The sequence below is a fragment of the Ascaphus truei genome, chromosome 1 (assembly GCF_040206685.1).
Source record: "Ascaphus truei isolate aAscTru1 chromosome 1, aAscTru1.hap1, whole genome shotgun sequence".
Lineage (NCBI taxonomy): Eukaryota > Metazoa > Chordata > Amphibia > Anura > Ascaphidae > Ascaphus > Ascaphus truei.
The window spans coordinates 435,185,198-435,198,980 of record NC_134483.1 but is presented as its reverse complement, the minus strand read 5'-3'; the positions used below and the strand labels follow the sequence as shown (position 1 = coordinate 435,198,980).

Below are 13,783 nucleotides of genomic sequence, written 5' to 3'. Positions count from 1 at the left end.
TATGACTTCACCTTTGACTTTTTTTTGTTTTCTGGGGAGAGTTGATTTTGGAGTTGAGATACTAGCAGCTTAGGTTGGCAGAGACAGTGGCACCTTATTGATAATAGGACTGGGCATTCAAAATAAATGAGAATGTACTTTTGAATTGTATAATATGAGATACAGAAGAAAAATACAATGAAGCCCCTCCTAGCAGTGGTTCTCGGCCTTTTTTTTTTTTTTTTTTTGAGCATGGGCACTCCTGGAGCATTTTCTAAATTTTGTTGCATTTTCTATATATTTGGTAATTGTTCTTTGTAGCGCTTACAGATCTTTACACACACACACACATATCACACACATATATCACACACACATATCACACATATCACACACACACATATCACACACACACACATATATCACACACACACACATATATCACACACACACATGCTCACAAGTGATCTTTTTATTTGTTACTGTATATGCTATACTGTGGAAGTTTCTTGTCGCCTTTTTCACCCACCATAACTTATGGTAAATCCTACAGCCTTGAAAATTGCAACGCTAGTACAACCAACCTCACATTGATGAGACCCATAAAGGTCGAAACATGTCTGTGAGTGGTTTCTCTGGCTTTGCATCGGATTCCCATGCTGAGCTTAAAAGTTGTGTTTACAGCGAGCATTGGCTTATAAGGGATTCATGTAAAAATGGATTTCAGGCAAAATGTGACAGTGTGCTCATGTGCATGTCATTTTTCAGAATCAATTGGAATGGAAGCACTGTATGCTAAGTGATAATGGTGAAGGGCAGGGTTGCAGACCTGTCTAAGACATGCACAACGCCAACACCATTATAAGAAAAATACTGTTTTTTTTGTTTTTCATGAATAGGTACATTTATAAAACAAAAGTGTAATTTTCGTCAAAATGCAGATCATACAGAAATGGGAAATCCATTGTGAGCACCCAATAAATAAGACCTGAATACATCCAGATGATTTTTGAAACTCTGCCATGAGCTGATTCAGTCACAAGATTGTTTTCCTGACAACCTGAACTTTTCTGTCTTGCAGGAGGCTCTTTATGCATCCACAACCTCAGGAGTTTTACGTCTGCTTCCACGACTCAGTTACAGAAGTTGCTGTGGAGCTGGCCTTTAAACTGTCCTTTGGAATACCTCTGTAGTATTGTTTCCACTGCCCATGAAAAGTACTTTATTCGCTGAGAGAGGTGGTGGCTTCAGCACCTAGTCTGACATCAACAATACCATTTGCCTTATAATTGCACTGACTAAAAATGAAGGTGATGTTTTTGTCTAGTTTTACAGCATCACTTTTCTCATGACTAATGCAGTCAAACTATTTTGTTTGTCCTCTATTTAAGAAAACAATTATCTAAAAGCCGCAATCCTAATCCTGCGTAGAGTATTTATTTGACCTGTGCCGGGTTCCCCTGTAGCTTATCAGTGGTTCCGGGTGACACACATTTCCCCCGCAAGTTTGTTATCCGCCACTATATTACATATAGAAATATGTCTGGTGTTGCAGGATCCCTGTACACCCGGGAACCACTGATTACTTCTGGGAGACCCCTTGGTTCAGATTTAAAAAAAAAAAATTGAAATGCAGTTGGAATTGTTGATTTAAATTAACGTTTTGTAATGGAATATTTTGTATGGTGTTCATTATGTGTAGTGAATATATTTGTCTGGTATGCAGTGCACAAAATGACAATTCATCTACTTAACTTTGGATGTATATCACCTTTTGTTTTTCAGAATAAATACTTATTTTTTTGCACTTACAGTATGTGTATATAACTTGGTAATAATATGCATATGAGGTTTTGTTGTGTTTTTTATCATGGAAATGTCATTGTTTATTTTTATGATATTGTTTCTTTTAAAAATCATAAAGAAAATCATGCTTAAATGAGGTGAAGAAGACCCCAGAGTTTTTAATCTCTTGCTGCTAGTATGTATCAAGCTGGCTTTTTATATATGTATTTTATTTTTAAAGCACTATAAAGTGTAGGGGTAAAATCTATATTGGTCGAAGTAGCTGTTTGGGCCGTTTTGCCGGAAAGTCTCCATTGACTGCAATAAGGATTTTTAGCTATCCAGTTTGGAGTAAGAGTAAGGCCTATATTATCTTGAAGCAGCATCAGAACGGAAGCATCTTCATTTTTAATGTTTGTTTTGTCATCCGTGAAATGTTTTGTGTCATTTTTATGTAATAATCCTAGAGACAGATTTATTTTTGAGTTTCCGTTTCATTGAATGAAGGAGTGGAATATAAATGTTACCGATTTTTCGTGTGATCCGAGAATCGAAGCTTTATATATATATACATATATACATATATATATATATATATTATGTATGTAAATACAACTGTATGCTCATCTGCATGTCTTAGGCAGGTCTATATATATATCTCTCAGGTTTTTATTGAACTTTTGGCATTACATACAAAAGGTCCGTATCACAGAAGTTTGCTTTCTTAACCTATGTATTTAAATAAAAAGTATAGAATATAAAATAATAATAACAAAGATTTTCCAACTGGGAGGGAGGGAATAGTGCATCCAGTACCTCCAAGTACAAGTACCTCTTACTGCATATGTCCTATTCTGTCCCCTGTGTGGTTACCTTTTTCCTTTTGGACTTCTTTTGTTAAGGTTTTACTACATCCCGACTGTGTTAGTCTTTATCAACTTCGTCAAAGGAGAATGCATTTCATCCTATTACAGCATTATTGTGGCTATGCTCACCCCAGGGATATCAGTTTGGGCTAGCCATGGCAGCCACACCTTTAGATATTTGATGCCAGAGTCATTGACCAAACTGGTCAGCTTTTCCATCTGGCAGACAAATCAAATAATGTTCCAAATCTTGGGGTCCATAATGCTGCGATCTCGCATCTAGTTGCTGTTGCAAAATGTGCAATTTATTTACTTTCAGTCCTGAAGCTGCCTGGCAATTTTCTATTTAAGAGGAACAGCCCCAAATCCTCTCTAGCCAATCTCTAATTTTCTCCCAGAGCTGGGCAATCTGAGGGCAGGACCACAGCATATGTAACAAGTCAGCGGTTTCTCCACATTGTTTCGGGCACAATGGGGAGTAACCTGTAACAAATGTTGACAATTTTAGCGGGGTGAGATACCACCTCACCATTACCTTATATCCGTTCTCCCTTAGAGTCGTGCAAATTGAGCTATTGGTGACTGCAATGAAGATCTCCTCCCACTCTTCATCTTCTAGTATCTCCCCCGCTAAGATTCGCTTCCCACTGAAACACAAACGTCATTTTCCTGGAGTATTCGGGATTAGAACAGATCACTTCTCATACATTCGAGATGTGAGTCCCCTAGTATCATTTTCTAATATACAGAGTTTTTCACATTTTGTTAATGGGAGTCGGTGGTTGAATTTGTTATAAAATGCTCTTATCTGGAGGTATCTAAAAAAAAAATCTGAATGTGTCACGTCTTTTTCTGATCTAATTTGTTCAAATGTTTTTATAGTATTTCTACCCTCCAGATCCAATAGTCTCGTAAAGCCTTTTTGTTTCCAGATTGTAACATCTTTTCTATCCATTCCTGGAGCAAATTCTGTTATTATCAAAAAGGGGGGCCATTAAGGATTTCTTTCAGAGTTTTGGATTTTCCCAGATTGACAAGGAATTGGTCATTGAGGAAAGCGGTTTGTCGTCATTTTTGACCTCCAATTTTGTGTGTTTTTTTTACTAGATATTATGGAGGAAATATATTGTCAACATGGATTTATATTGTAATAATGGAGAAGTGACTGGGTATGTATGTATGTATGTATGTATGTATGTATGTATGTATGTATGTATGTATGTATGTATGTATGTATGTATGTATGTATGTATGTATGTATGTATGTATGTATGTATGTACACACACACACACACACACACACTTTTTTGTTTCATAGATACCCTCCAAGATACAGAGCAAAGACCAAAACATTCTCCTTTACACAAGGAAAGGGAAGTGCTTCAAATGTGAGGGATATTACAGTGAACCAGGGGTGCTCAACTCCAGTCCTAAAGATCCCAACAGGTTGGGTTTTAATGATATTCTAGCTTCAGCACCGGTCGTTTAATCAGCTGAAGACTGAGCCACTGATTGGCTCACCTGTGCTGAAGCAGGGGTATCCTTAAAACCTGACCTTTTGGGGGGTCTTGAGGACTGGAGTTGAGCACCCCTGCAGGAGACAAGAAGTGTTTCATATTTAACTACACATTAAATTAAGTTATGGTGGGTAGTAAAGTGACAATCCCCCTCCACCGTACAGTGTACAGCCAATAAAAATATCACGGGTGAGCTCAGACAGGTCTGCACCCCTGCCTTTCCCCATTATCATACAATGTTTCCATTACAGCCAGGGCTGCCGACAGGGGGGGGGGGGGGGGAGAAACTGTCCTTGGCCCAGAGGCTGAGGGTGGTCCAGCCAGTGGTGGAAGTGGCTGGACCCCAGCTCTCTTCCTCTCCCCCTCCCCCCTGCACCAGGCCTCTCTCTCCTGCTGCTGGGCCCGGTCTCTAATCTGGGTTCAATCACCTACCTTCCTTTATCAAGTGTCGCCTTATGGTGAGTTATATCCTGCACTAAGCAGAGAACACAAACCACAATGTTGCACTTGAAAAAGTCTCGGCCACACTCTCACATATTATGATATGGAGGGTATCGTGAGATAATTATAAAGAAAGGGTACTCAGAGTTTGTAAAAGAAAAGGTTTATCATTTATTGTATCACAACAATATTCAGAAATATCAGAAATATCAGAACAAGCTTCTTATAAGCTAATGGCTAGCAGTTACAGTATGTTACCAATCCATTCCTAACTATGCAGAGATTATAACTAGATATGCATTGTCAATACTCACAAACCAAAAGATATTACGATAGGTCAGCCAGTCCCAGTCTCATCTGTGTGACTTCACACCTAAGTTCGGTTCTCTCTCTGGTCTAACATGGAGTCGGGCAAACCTATTATAGAGTGCATTGTTTACTGCGTACGTGTCACGTGTCATGTGTCCATACTCTGTGGTTTGTGACGTATGATGTTTACGCTATAGGAATTACAGTTAGTGACGTATGATGTTTACGATCTTAGGAATTACAGTTAGTGACATATGATATTTCATAAGTTACCGTTCAAACCACGGCGTGTTTACCGGTGTTAGTTCCCCATTTATGTCTATGTAACCTGTCCCAATATCCTGCCACTTCTGAGCAAAACAAGCTATTATTTCTAAGACAAGAAAACCAGGATTTTAACAGTATACTCTAAGCTATACTAGGCCTTACAATGATACTATGTATATATGTACCTGTGACCTGTATTCATTATGCGTTATATGCCAGAAAATACCTGTAATCCATAACATCTCCAGTGTAAACCCTGCGTACGCTAGGAATTGGGCCTTTATTAGCGCGGCACTAGAGGCCTCCCCACAATGTAAATTGCATGTGTGTTAGGATGTAGGGGGTGGGGCTTGTGTTAGGTTTAGAGGAATTATTGTGCTAGGATTGGAGGGATTATTATGCTAGGATTGGAGGAGGGGGGATTATTGTGCTAGGATTGGAGGGATTATTGTGTTAGGATTGGAGGAAGGGGGATTTTTCATAAAAATGTTTTTCTCATGTAACGGTGTTTCCCCCACCCGGTGGGAGATTTGGCCATCACTGGTCGTGTGGTGCATGATACCTACTGGTAACAGGAGGGCTGAGTCGTCCGCCGGTGGTAGTGGGGACACAGGACTAGGCTTCTGGGCCCCACATATCTCTTTAGCAGTGCAGCGCCTACATCTGTCGTAAGGCTCCAGGAACTGAAGGTGATCTCCCATGGTATAATTTTATTACCTCTCCCCCAGTAAGGTCACGCACCAGGCAGGAGGTATAACAGGAACGGGTTTATTACTCTTCTGTACAGTTACAGGAACAAGGCAGGTTCTGCCCAATGCAGTACTCTCCGCTATTCACTCAAGGATAGTCCCTGGACCGTCATTACAGGCCAAGGGCACCCGCAGCCGTCCTAGCTCTTCCCTACCTCCCTGGCAGAGGTATGGTCCACACTCGCTCTCCCCCGTAGGGAAGAGGACGGGAGAAGGCCCAATATCAGCTTTTCCACTGTGTGACCTGCCTTCCTCGGTGGGGAAGGACAACCAACAAATTTAGGGCGGTCCTGCCTTTAAGTACTGCCAGGAGGAGGGCACCAGGTCTGGCTCATGATTGGTAATGCCCATGCCTGATGTCACCGCCTCCCGCTGTCACTCAAATGCAGCTCTGCAGAGGGGGGAAATCCCGTATCAACTACTGGCAACCTGATTGTACCAGGGTTTACTGCCAGCCCAAGGGGCAGAATAGTAGCCATCAGGTGACCTGGATACACTCATAAAGAATGTTTCATATTGCTGTGCATAGCCATTCCGTTCTTGCAGCTGTTCATCATCTTCATGGCAGGAGCACGCTATTTCGAGTCCACATTAATCGTGATCCCATAAGCATCTCAACAGTCTCTTTTACAATGGATACTGTCCCGTTAAATCGTGGATTGTGTTAATTTTTCATTGCATTTTTTACATGGGTTTGTGAAGAATAAGGACTGTATTTACATCAAGTTTTCCCTTAGGGGTAGACCCCAGTCTCGCTCTTTGGTATATTTGATGTATATGGATATGCTTTATTACTTCAATTTACTTCTATCAAGAGGACTTGTTCTGTGGGATCTATTATTTATAAATATATGTGGACTTATGGAGGTATTGATATGTTATTTCAAAGCTACACGTGAATCTATACTATAATTTTAAGTTGGATTCCGTCTGTTTGTATGATTGAAGCGTCGAAATCTCAGAAACGGCACCACGAAACTTTCACGGTACATTCTGCTGCAGATTTGTAGGTCAACACAACTATTTTAAGCTTCCAATGTGACTCACCTCCCAAATTATGGACATTCTAAATTTCCCTCTGCTGTCCAGCAAATCTGTTAGAGCAGGGGGCGGGGGGCGTGGCTACTAAGGCAGGGGGCATGTCCTTGCCTGGATCGGGGCTGTGTGTGTGTGTGTGATGGGAGATGTGTCAGTGGGGGGGTAGGGGGGAGATGTGTCAGCGGGGGGGTAAGGGGGAGATGTGTCAGCGGGGGGGTAGGGGGGAGATGTGCCAGCTAGCAGGGGGAGATGTATCAACAGGGGGGGCGCGGGGGGAGACACAGACAGAGACAAATCTCACCCCGCACTACATCCAGCAGCAGGGGGGGGGGGTGCCTGGGGAGATGTGCCGGCAATGGGGGGGGAGAGAGGGGGGCCAGGGACATGTATTCAATATTACATTCCCCGGACGAAGCCGGGCACCAAAGCTAGTTGCTTTATAAAATCAAGTCACTTTAATCAAAGGACCTACATTTTCCGTGTGGGTTTCATTATTTATAAATATATGTGGTGCAGTATATGGAGCTCAAATACTCCCAGGTATATGCAAGAATAAAAAAAGGGGGAAATAGTGCAACACAGCAAAAAAAGCTTCAAAATATAGAGTTCGAAAAAGCCAAAATCATCTCACACTCACATGCTGTGCATTAGAATAAGGCGATGAAGAGGTTAAACATTATTCATGTCCCTTGGATTATTTATATTATTATATGCTTAATTTTGATTGTTCCCTTTTTAAAATTGTATCAGAGTATCTGTTACAATATAAATGTATTCCAATATATGTTTGGATTTTAAATATGAATTTGCATTTTTTAATGCACATTAATATTATATTGAGATTTTGAGATATATACTTTAAGCACTAGGGTATGCACGTATTATTAAACTATAAGAACTTTCTTCCCTGATGCTCTATGTATGAATTCATATCTCATAAGATTTGCAATACAGTATGTAAGTAGATCCGTTTTGGTTTCTGCTTGTCTGTATTAGCAATTATCTTCTCTTTATCATTGTAGCATTGCATACTCCTGTGTATTCAGTTCCTTTCGAGTTTGTATTCAATTGTGACTTAAGTATGCACTTTTCTACTTTGCACCTGTTTGCAACGCAAATCACCAATTATATACCCCTGAGGAAGTTCCTACGGAACAAAACGCATAGGGCAGTGGAGCAGGACCAGACTACCAAGCAAAGCACAAGCTGCAGGACCCCCACCACATTCATGTGTTTCCTGGTGACAGCGACGCTTCCGGAAGTGACGTCATCCCCACAGATAGGGGTGAGAGAGGAGTGAGGCTGGTGTGCGCTGTCTGTGATGGTTCCTGGACCCAGGGTGGTCTTAATGCTTCAGACAGAGCGCCCTGTGTGAGTGCATTGTCTTTTTTTGTTTTAGCAAATCTGCTCTATGGTCTGTTTTTCTCTTATTTCTATGAGCGGAGGATCTGAGGTGTAATATTACATTGGATCTCATCTGTGTCTTCTAGTCAGAGCACTCAGCACGACAGCTATGTCACTGACAAGACTTTCACACACCTAAGGGCAGGATCCCTCTCTAAAGGGGCCTTCCCTAAGAACTTACCCACTAACCTAGTGGGGAGTGGGACCTACCTGGGACCTGGGGGTAACCTGGCCTAGTGTAAGAGCCTTGCTCCTTACACACTTCCTCCCCCTTCCTGCTCCCAGCTCCATCTGATAAACGTGGTCCCCGCAACATTGTAGCCTTCCTCCACAGGAGAAGCTGCAAAACCTTAGGCCTCGTTCAGGGTGCTGGCTTCGGAGGGAGGGCGTGCTGCCGTGCGTGCTGCCGTGAGAAACAAAGTATTCAATTTGAATACTGGTTTTCAGGGTAGCAACTGCCCTGTCTCCGAAGCCAGGAGTTGAAGCTGACTACAGTTTCAATAAACGAAAATTTCGTTTTTTGGAGCTGCAGCAGCGTCACAGGGACCACGGCAGCCAATGAAATCATTCTTCAGAATGATTTCATGACTGCAACTTGGATACTTACCCTGCCGTGTGTAACTCCGCCCCCTCCCCAACGCTGAAAAGTCTGCTGGGGGATAAACACAGATCGCCCAGCAAACTGCAGCACTGCCTCCCTCACGCCCTCACTCCGAGTCCTGCAGCTGACACCCTGAACGAGGCCTTATTTGCTGGCTGGCTGCACGTGATGTGGGTGAAAGGGCAATCCCCAGAGGATGCTGGGAATTGTAGTCCACTCAGGACCTGTAGCATTGGAACCGCGTGCGCTATCTTTACTGCGCACGTGCGATCCTGTAATGGCTACCGCGGTGGCTCTACGCATGTGCGACCTCACGCCAACCTTAACCTTGCCGCCGGCACTCCTGGCACTGTACAGCGTGTGTGCAACTACACTGCGCAACCGCGAGCTCCTACAAGATGGCGACACCCAGTAACTAATGTCGCCGGCAGCCCCCGCAGCTCCCCGACATACCATGGGGGTCCCCGTTCTCCTGCGGTGGTAAGGGGGGCTAGGGGGAAGCCTGCTACACTGTTTTTTTACAACAGTTCTTTTTAATTTTTTTATTTTTTATTTAGTGTATTTTTTAACACACAATATATATATACATATATTTTTTTATCATTTTGTATATTTTTTACACACTAACAATTTAAGACCACCATCTGAGTTCCCATATTTTAAAAGAATATTTTTTTACAATTGTATTTATACAGGTCATCTGTGCTAATATTTGTGGCGGTCTGTTTGTTGTCAGGAGTCTACTGTGAAGCTAGTACACATCCAGACGCTGTTGAATCTTTCAATTAAAAAAAAAAAATATATATATATATATATATATATATATATATATATATATATATATATATATATATATATACACTGCACTAAAGAGCAAATTAAGTCATCTTGATACTTATTTATCACAATGTGTTGCATGCACCCCATTGATTGAAGAGGCTAAGTACCAAATCTCCATTGCAAGGAGTGGTTCAGTGGGTAACGCCATTGCATGTACCCCCTGTACAGTAAAATGGATGAACTCAGTTTAGTTCCCAGGCACCTTGGGCTATTCACATTATCTCCCAATGCTTCAGGCAAGTACTGTTTACCACATGGTAAGCTCTATGGGACAAAAGCAACACACAAAAAACATAATTATTGGGAGAAACTGGTGTTTTACTTTTAATAAATAAAATAATAAATGAAGTTGGAAAAATGCTATCGCATTATAGTGAATGCATCATGCTGAGGAGTTGTGCAGGGAGCGTGTCTTCACATCACTGGGACCTGCACGAATCCTCCGCCAGTGACAGACTCAAAGCAGCTCCTAAACCTGTCACTCGCACTAGGGAAAGGGACAGCGACCAATCAGCATCCGCTTAAACCAAGCCCCGCCCCCTCACCCAACCATCCCTCTCTGCGCCGTGTGACACCTGGATGCTCGCGCGAGCCGCTGCCTGCTTCCCTTCTCCCCAGCATCACCCTGCAACGGTGCGCACGCGCAGTGAGCACGAGACCGGCGGTTGGTGGCAGCTGGAGCCGCAGTGACACGGAGCGCGAGTAGTAGGACAGGGCGTCGTCACACCTACCTCATATATATATATAGATGCACTGTGTGTATAAACCGTCTCTATACTGATACATACAGGTATACAGCGGTGAGAGGAGGGGAGATATATAGATACTAACACATTCCTGCATCACTCCTAGACTTGCATACACTGCACTAAGTGCATCATCATCAGCAACAGGTGAACATACATACTGTCTTATCTGTGTGTCTGTAATAAGCACCTCTAACTAGCTATTTTAACTATATATACATGCATAACATATTTGGTATATATAGCATAAAGTAGAAATATATACCTGTGTGTGTGTGTATATATATATATATTCATAAAGAAATAGTGTCCTCATTGCCATTCTTAGCCACATGACTGCCATACATATTTATCGTTATAATCACCTTCAGCCCTTGTCTATCCGCTGCTGGGTGAAGGCCTCCCCCGATGAGCTTCCAGTTATTGCGGATGCCTCTTCTCCACTTTGCTCCAACACATTGTCTGATTTCATCCTTCCATCTTGGGCTACGCTTATAGTGCCGGCGACGGTCAGGCTACGGTCGCTGGAAAAATCAAATAGAGATGACTTCCAGCGATCGCGACCAATCCGTCGAGTCGCGCTTACTATAAGCGCATGCGACGGCGGCAGTGCGTTTGTTTTGTTGCGTCGCTGTCGCCGACGACGGCACTATAAGCGCAGCCTTACTTCTGGTTGTTGTCTTTGTCTTTTAATCTATCCTGGAATCCAGTTGAGTACCATCTTTGTCCTACGATGGCCATTTCTTCTTGCGCTATATCTGGCAGTCTGCCATTTTCATTTCTTCACCCTTGTGATGATGCCACAGACTTTACTTTGTGGTTTTGTCACATTCATTCTTTTTCCTGCCTCTTCGGGTAATACCCAGCATACATCTCTCCATAATTCTCGGCGTTGTCTGAAACGTCTCAATTATCTTCGCATTTAGGGTACAAGTTTCACATCCATAATTCAGCACGGGCAGAAGGCACTCCTCGAAAACTTTTCTATTGAGGCACAATGCAAGGTTCCCTTGAAATATTGTCTTGTTTCTTCCAAATGCGCTCTACCCCATCTTCATTCTTCTATTGATTTCATTCAAAATGTTCCCATTCATTGTTATTTGCCAACTATATAAATATTGTAGCCGAGCCCCCTCTTACCTCCGGTGGAGGGGAGCTGCCAGGTTGATCGGAGCTCCGCGCAGGACCGGGAGTGTGGGGGCAGCCATCTTAAGTTTGCACAGGCACAGTAGGATGCAGTGCGCATGAGCAGAAGGATAAGACTGTGGCGGCCATCTTAGGTAGCACTGCAAAACGCAGCGCGGGACTACAAGTCCCAGGATCCTCGGGGAGGAGGGAAGCCACGTGGGGCAGTACAGCCAATATGGCTCAAGCATCGAGAGCAGAGAGGATATCAGGGAACACGTGTGCCAGTGCTGAGGTCACTTGTGAGCATATTCACATGTCTTAGGTCTGCAACCCTGCCTTTCACCATTATCACCTAGCATACAGTGTGTGTGTATATATATAAAACGGAAATAGCCGTGTTAGTCCAGTTGCTGACCTGAGGAAGCGAGGAGAACTCTCGAAAACTTGCCCCATGACATAAATTGTTAGTCCAAATACAAAAGGTTATTCTGCAATATATCATTTATTCTGATATATATATAATCAATCCACATACATCCACATACATACATACACAAGTAGGTTACTGTTATATGGACAGAAACAGGAGGTGCAGCAGATAAGAATATGATGTGAATATATATTCATAGACACAAACATGCAGAGAAAGGTTAGAAGAGAGATGTTTAGCCGGTTTCATTCAAAGCAGTAAACATAAGAAATATATGTGCGTGTGTGTATAAGCACTGAGAGGGATATATACACACATTCATATATATGTCACCGGTTAGCTCAGAGACAGCATTGCTATCGTACACAGCAGGGAGAGCCACTGAGAGACACTTATCACATAGGTTTGTGCGTGTACAACCGGTTTGTGTGTGTACCACGTGTATAATAAGGGAGTGTTATATTTCCGTCACTTTACAAACACTTACAAATTCAGTGTTTTTAGTCTCGGTTCCTGTTCCCAGACCCTCTTTTAGGTTTTCCTTAAAACTCAAAACCATATTTCCCTTTTTATTCACCAAGACCCTCTGATACGTAGGGGTGTGCATCTGTTTCAGTCTTTACGTCTATAACAAATACAACTATATGATTTGTTATTTCATATATACAGAAAGTGTTATGACTTGGACACTTGTTACATTTTGGGGCAGTCCATGAGATTAATGCGTTTTTATTTTATATGTAGTGATATACATTTTTATTGGTAAGGAAGAAGGCAAGGTAGCCCAATGGTCAGCCTGCAGTTTTCCCCACCCTTGACCTCTCACAGGTAGTGCACATATAAATTGCATATCTAGAAGTTTAGATATTCCACTATTGGGTTGTTAGTAGCAAATGCAGTCACCCCAAATTGCGGGCACAATTTTTTTTTCAAAGCAAATAGATTTGTGCATTCACTTTAAGGCACTGGGGGGTACTTTATTGAGTCTATTGAATACATTGCAAAAAGCATGTATTAATCATTAATGAACATTCACTTAAATGGTCTAAAATGGCTATCATCCTTTATTGTAGAACCTGTCACTGTAAGAGGTTTTCGTGAAGTCTGTTCAGTTATAGATTTTGCTCAGTTTTTGAAGTGAAACTTCTTTAGTGGCACCTAGTTCTGATGGAGCAAAACTGGAGAGATGGAAATGAAATATGAAACGGAAGTGACGTCATGTAATGGCCGCCGCTCCCCCCACACTCCCTCTGTCACCCGGTGCCGCTCCTAACGGGCGCTGCTCCCCCCATAAGGCTGCTGACATATGCGGCTGCCGTTCCCTGTCCCGTGCCCGCTGCCATGTCGCGCATGCGCAGTTGTGATGGCGCCGCTGACAGACGCCACACATGCGCAGAAGCGTCTGGTAGCGGCGCTGTTCCCCCCCCACACGCACGCTGCCATGCCGCACTGCACCCCGCCACCCACAAACAGCGACCCGCAGGCACCTGCACAGACATGACAGGCAGCTGCCGGTGCGGCTGGGACAGCAGAGACCGCCTGACCGGGACACCCCCCCCCCTTTCCTAACCCGAATGGGACCTCCCTCTGACCTCTACAGCTCCACCAGACACCCAGCAGTATTATAATCTGTCTTCTGTTTCCTGCTATCGCAACATGACTCCTCCTCACCTTTGACCCCTC

At 43.0% G+C, this 13,783-nt stretch overlaps 2 protein-coding genes across 9 annotated transcripts in view; both read left to right on the top strand.

Annotated features, from left to right (window-relative positions):
• Positions 1–1,792, top strand: part of INTU (inturned planar cell polarity protein) — a 123,572-nt gene extending 121,780 nt beyond the window's left edge. For all 3 annotated transcript variants that reach the window (XM_075615563.1, XM_075615573.1, XM_075615553.1), the window contains one exon: positions 1,061–1,792. In XM_075615563.1, coding sequence (XP_075471678.1) covers positions 1,061–1,172 — 112 coding nt within the window. In that variant the 3' untranslated portion in view covers positions 1,173–1,792. The remainder of the gene's footprint in view (positions 1–1,060) is intronic.
• Positions 1,793–10,435: 8,643 nt separating this feature from the next.
• Positions 10,436–13,783, top strand: part of HSPA4L (heat shock protein family A (Hsp70) member 4 like) — a 100,313-nt gene continuing 96,965 nt past the window's right edge. For 3 of the 6 annotated variants that reach the window (XM_075615513.1, XM_075615529.1, XM_075615510.1), the window contains exon 1: positions 10,437–10,689. The gene's annotated coding sequence lies outside the window, so the exon portion shown is untranslated. Of the gene's footprint in view, positions 10,690–13,783 lie in introns of all 6 variants that reach the window. The other 3 variants (XM_075615519.1, XM_075615517.1, XM_075615522.1) reach the window with 2 other exon arrangements.